This window comes from Mizuhopecten yessoensis, unplaced genomic scaffold (genome assembly GCF_002113885.1).
Source record: "Mizuhopecten yessoensis strain PY_sf001 unplaced genomic scaffold, ASM211388v2 scaffold10433, whole genome shotgun sequence".
Classification (NCBI taxonomy): domain Eukaryota; kingdom Metazoa; phylum Mollusca; class Bivalvia; order Pectinida; family Pectinidae; genus Mizuhopecten; species Mizuhopecten yessoensis.
In genome coordinates this window covers 9860-15810 of record NW_018408544.1, presented here as the reverse complement: position 1 = coordinate 15810, position 5951 = coordinate 9860, and the positions used below count along the sequence as shown (strand labels likewise).

The following is a 5951-nucleotide window of genomic DNA, read 5'->3' as shown; positions in this document are numbered from 1 at the left end:
ACCGTCTGGTGACAAATGTTACGAGGATGTGGACGTCGGCTTCCCGAACCTTACTCAAAACATCACCTCGTGTAACAGAACCGGTCTGAGAGTGATGATAGTCATCACAAGGACACCACCACAAATTGAGCGTATGGGCGTGTGTGAGGTGGATATTTACGGTATATATATACTTTATAGTGTAACGTAATGCCAGAGATGATTGTAATACAGAAACTGAAATAATGACTTATAAATTTCATATAAGTATGAACTGATGTGGCTCAAATTCATCTTGCATATAAAGCGTTCAGTTAAGAATATGGTACAGTAGTTCATACTGGTATTATTATTTCAAGATTATAATTTCATTTTGTGTACAAGTAATGCAAATACGTATTAACGACTGTGTTATATCAAAGTACATACATTTCTATCAATATATATATATAAAGGTTAATTTTTAAAATAAATGTACCTGTATTTTCCTCTGTGTTTTCTCACAACGTTTGTTATTAATATAAATACAGATTTTAACAATTTAATTTCCAGGTTGTTTTACACATAAATATGGTGACCAGTGTCAATTCAATTGTACCAACTGTAAACACGGCTGTGACCCTGACAACGGAGTTTGTGATTCTACACACTGTAATGCTGGCTGGACTGGACCACGGTATTGTAACCAAAGTATGTAGTATTAGGGGCACGTGTCTTTATAAGCATTGTGTTAACCCCGACACAGCAGTCTTAAATTATAACATGTTTAAGATGGTTTGTATTGACCACCATCTAACAATTAGAAACATATAGATGTAGGACAAGGAAGAAAAAATAACCCCGACGCCAGAGACTTTGATTCATTTCATATGATATAGAGCGGGCTTGTAAGTAACACGATCAGACAGCATCATGTAACAATTATAAACTTAACAATACAAGACAAGGAAGAGCCATAATTACAAAGCTACTTCAGAATATATATAAGTGTTTTGTAAGAGGGAAATGTATTGGGCGACTCAACACAATCAAAGCTTTCTACAAAATTCAGTTTCTCGCCAGCATGTACTCTGCAGATTTTTATTCAAATTAACCTCATGCAGTACACTTACANAGTACACTTTAGGGCGCCTGGTTTCTTACCATGAACTCTAACATTTGGACATTTATCTCTCTCTCTCTCTCTCTCTCTCTCAATTTATATATTTTTTAATTTATTACATACGTGATCGTTAATAGACAGAAAAAGGGAAAGCGTCGAATTTCATTGATTCCTTGGAAAAATCGGAACAATCAGAATAATTCTGACATTCTTTGCAATGCAATACTAGATGGTAGTTTTTAATCGTCATTATCATATTTATTAGAAATATTACAAAAACTTTGTGTTGTATTTGATAAGCCGGAGCAGAAAACTTTAACATGCACACATAGCACACCAAAAAATGTTATTTACATCGGTTAGATAAATATCTCTAAAGGGTTCAGTGCAGTAACATTAATTATGTATGTAATCTCTATTTCAGCTTGTTCATCACTTACATTTGGAGAGAACTGTGTTCAGGAATGTCATTGTAAGACGCCCGGATGTAACGGAGAGACCGGACACTGTAACACACCAGGATGCCAGGCTGGTTACCATGGGAGTAGTTGTAGCCAAGGTTCGTCACGGCTTTTGGTATCGTTATCATAAATCATTTGTCCATTTGCCGACAGAAAATACAATTCAAAGATATTTAACATTTACAATCAATTTCATTAATTCTTTGTTGTTTATAAACCGACAACAAAATCAAGGTCAGTACTGAAGAGCAATGTATGACATTCCGATGAATTTCTGAATAATGTACGAGTGCATTACAATTACGATGTTACGTGATATGTAGGGTATGATAGTTACATAGCGTTACGGTTATTGTCTACCTCACAATAAAGACCAGCGTGCTATTAACTCCATCTTCTCTAAGACCCCAAGTTGGTCTTAATGAACAGGTTTAATTATACTAGGTAAATAAGGGTTCTTGTTTTTATAAGTCAGTAGAAATTAATATGTTTCATCACTTTCAGTTTGTTCGAACACAACGTTTGGCGTGAACTGCTCATCCACATGTAACTGTGATACTCCTGGTTGTGACTTAGTAACAGGTCATTGTAACGTACCCGGGTGTGCAGCCGGCTGGAAGGGGGAGTCATGTCATATACGTAAGTTTTGGGAATTCAATACGGCTAACATTTTTTATTTGCATAAACAAACTTCCTGTTTAAATATCCATTAGTCAAAATCATATGTCTTCAATAAGCTTACTCAAGTATAACACATGCAGTGTCAGAGGAATGGGTAACCAAGTCTATAACTTTTATAAATAATACCAATTTAAATGTTTATTTGTTTTGTATTCCAGTAAGAGGTAGAGGGAACGTTTGAATGAATAACTTCCTTTACTCACGTGACACTAGCAAATTGTCATCAGATCTTTTCAATTTAAGATAAAGTTAACACACTTTGATGTTTGCGCTGTTAGAATGAATGTTATCATTTTATGCAGGATACTCTGTTTAGAGATTACCTTACTATGACGTCGTAATATCTCATCGGCCACAAAGATTAACGGGAAAACCCGAAGGATATCTGTTCCGTCATCGTCTCTTTACTCTCGGGTCTGGACAAGTTGTTTATTTGGGTGTGCGACAGGCTAAACTTATATTTTGTCTTCAGATAATTTATGTTTTTTTTTCTGCAAATAAAACTGGTTAAAAAATTATAATTTTACTGTAGATACTCTGAAATCTATATTTTTGCAACACGAAAGGAAATATCTGGAATGCAAAAAACTCTTACTGTTAATGCTAATCACTTATGATACAATATTCTAAAGAGATGTTGAGCAAATGATACGCCGTTCCTAGAGCTTTGCAGTTTTGACATTAACATATTTTCTTGTTTTTGTTCCAATTACGTGTGTAGGAAACGTTTCAATGAAATGCTACCCTTTGTTACGTGACAACAAAGAATTTCCATAAAGGGCAAAGTAATAGCTACTTGAACCTATTGGTCATGTTGTACATAATGAAGACACACAAATTTACAAACGCGTGTGTGTTTGTCAATTAAGTCTAGTATTCAAAAAACTGTTTTTAATTCTGATTTTGTTTGTCCTTGATAAATTGATTTATAAAAGTCACATTTTGTCAAGGACTTATACAAATAAAGTCGAATAACAATTTTAATATTTATATTGACTTCTTGACCATGGTTCATGAGTTAAGCCAGTTACAAGACAGCTGTCTGGAGCATAGAATTCACGCGTGAGTACGAAAATGGTTTCATGAATACAGGCCCAGATCTTCATCTCATGGTTATGCATCACAAATGGATACAAACGACATCTGAAAGTTATGAGTATCCTTAAATAATAATAACTTTTCTGTAATAGCTTGTTCCGACGGAGTGTTCGGTAAGGGATGTACCACTCGATGTCACTGCGATGTACCCGGATGTGATAAGGCAACTGGTACTTGTACAAACACAAGTGCAGGATGTTTGGATGGCTGGAATGGTTCTTCTTGTAGCCAAGGTAAATAAGGTCCATTTAACTGAAAATCTGAATTTATATTTTATAACTAAATGAACATTGAGCCAATGTAAATACTGTATTCTAATATTCTGAATTTCATTATTATAACTGAATAAAATCGCAGTTGTTAAAATGTTCAATGCTACTTACTTTTTTTAATTTTTCTATAGCATGTGTTGCTCCTTATTTTGGAAACAAGTGCACATCACAATGTAGATGTAAAACAGTTGGTTGTAACCACGTCTATGGGACATGTGCATTATCTGGATGTATATCTGGGTGGATGGGAACGTCATGCTCCAAAAGTAAGCACTGATTTATCAAATTTATTCTTTTAAGTATTGTTATGAACTTCACCAGATTAACATTGCATGTCGTCCTTAATATATCTTTATTCATATCTGTGCGATATTTGTCATTATATTTACAGCATGTACAAAATTTATTAGCTACAATTATGAAATAATTACCTACAGAATGTACCGAAAACAAATTTGGAGAAGACTGTCTCCTCACATGTCATTGTATGACCCCCGGATGTAGCCGCTTCAATGGAACCTGTTTGTCATCAGATGGTTGTAGTGATGGATACGTTGGTAGCTCGTGCAGTACAAGTAAGAATTACTATGGAATCAATATACAACACCAACAAAACTTTAATATAATAAAAAAGTAACATTCAGACCTTTCAGTGGGTCATGATACATTTTACAAATATAACTTAATAGTTACACCATGTATGAGAATTGCGGTCTGTTGTGACAGATTTACTAATAACCAAAACATTTGCACTGAGACTTCGCGATCAATCGATTAATATATGCTTAAATAGTTACCATTGAGACCTTCGTACAATAATGACATCTTTTTCTTAAGATGAAACATTTCTAATTAAAAATAGTCTTGTTTATTTACGATAGCAAATATCTTATAGGGTTTTAGGACGAAACATTGTTAATCATGTAACACATTGACATTTCTTTAATCAGAATGCAAATCAGGACATTTTGGTGCTAACTGTACGAAACAATGTCATTGTAAGGATACTGCATGTAGTCATGTGACAGGAAACTGCTCTGCATCCGGATGTCTGCCAGGCTGGAGGGGTGACACGTGTAGTGAACGTTAGTATATCTTCATTAGAAGGTCGTGCAAGATTTGTCTGTGGTAATTATCACTTTCCTGTGCGTAAATGACAGAGCTGTCTAGGGCAGGTGACATGCTTAACGTAATAGGATTGTGTCACCATTTTTCAGTAGAATTTCTTCAAATTTTGTAGTTATATTGCTTTAAAGTAAAGAAAATTGTCTGCCTCAAAGAAAATATAGGTTGTCAGAATTTTAAGGATTTTAAATGGAAATTTATGTAAAAAGGAGTGAATTTTGAAAAAAAAATGAAAGACATAAGATTTTTACAAAATAATGTCAATACAAATGATACTGACATATATTAGTATTGCATTAATGTATATCAATTTAATAAATGCTGAAATTGTGTAAAATTAATTCTCTAAACACGATATAAAAATTGACATTTTATAATAAAACCATATACACATAGTATCTGCAGGTAATAGTTATCGTTCTTGAAAAAATTCACAGTAGTGAAATAGGTAGCCGGGTTCCTGAAGTACAGAAAAATGAACACATGTGACTCATTGATACAAAAAACACCTGAATTAACGCCTGGATTGCTTTGAAATACTTTAATATTGAGAGAACACACTGTTCTGTCAATAATAAACACACAATATTCATCAGTTTAATATTAAACATTAGAAAATGCGGAAATTGTGATACTGTCTCCCTACATTGGATTTTCATCTAGGGATGTACTTCCTGTTTCCGTATATCAATACACTCCAATGACCTTAATGGGACAATAAATGACTTGACGTCACGAGTTAGGAAACATTCCGATCAATGATGCGGACATTGGGGTGCTTTATGTGACTTCGGGGCTAATTGTGGTGATCGGAAAGGGAGAAAAATACTCTTTTATGCCAAGGGTTGTAGGATAGGAAAATACTCTCAGGATTTAGAAAAACACCCTCTTGAGTGGAATTTCCCTAACGTACAGCACTGGGCATATTAATTTACCGTTATTTAAAACTTGCCGGTGCTTAGATAAAAGCTTAAATTTAATTTGAAAAAAACACACCTTCAAGGTACGCGTAAAATAGAAAGGTCGCTTTATTTCGCTTCGGGAAATACATCTTATCTTGGGGAAATAGAAACTTAGCAATTACGACAAATACATAGTTGAACTTTATACTTGTATGATATTTGCTTTGAATACGTCATTGTTTCCTACTTTAATAGTGATAATTGATCCATTTTTCACACTCTTTGCAAAGTGTAACATATGATCTAGATCATTGTGAAAATCCCCCCCCCC

At 34.2% G+C, this 5951-nt stretch overlaps 1 protein-coding gene across 1 annotated transcript; it reads left to right on the top strand.

Moving 5' to 3' along the window:
* Positions 1-13: 13 nt before the first annotated feature.
* On the top strand, positions 14-4683 carry LOC110460558 (multiple epidermal growth factor-like domains protein 10). The gene is made up of 8 exons (XM_021513534.1): positions 14-161; positions 532-669; positions 1506-1640; positions 2047-2181; positions 3414-3554; positions 3725-3859; positions 4031-4168; positions 4544-4683. Exons 1-8 carry the CDS (start codon positions 95-97, stop codon positions 4681-4683), a joined length of 1029 nt encoding a protein of 342 aa, XP_021369209.1. The 5' UTR covers positions 14-94.
* The last annotated feature ends 1268 nt before the right edge of the window (positions 4684-5951 follow it).

Coding starts and splice junctions, on each gene's coding strand:
- LOC110460558 (XM_021513534.1), top strand. CDS start 95: ATGATAGTCATCACAAGGACACCACCACAAATTGAGCGTATGGGCGTG. Junction 3,555..3,724: donor TGGTTCTTCTTGTAGCCAAG/GTAAATAAGGTC, acceptor ATTTTTCTATAG/CATGTGTTGCTCCTTATTTT. Junction 4,169..4,543: donor TGGTAGCTCGTGCAGTACAA/GTAAGAATTACT, acceptor TTCTTTAATCAG/AATGCAAATCAGGACATTTT.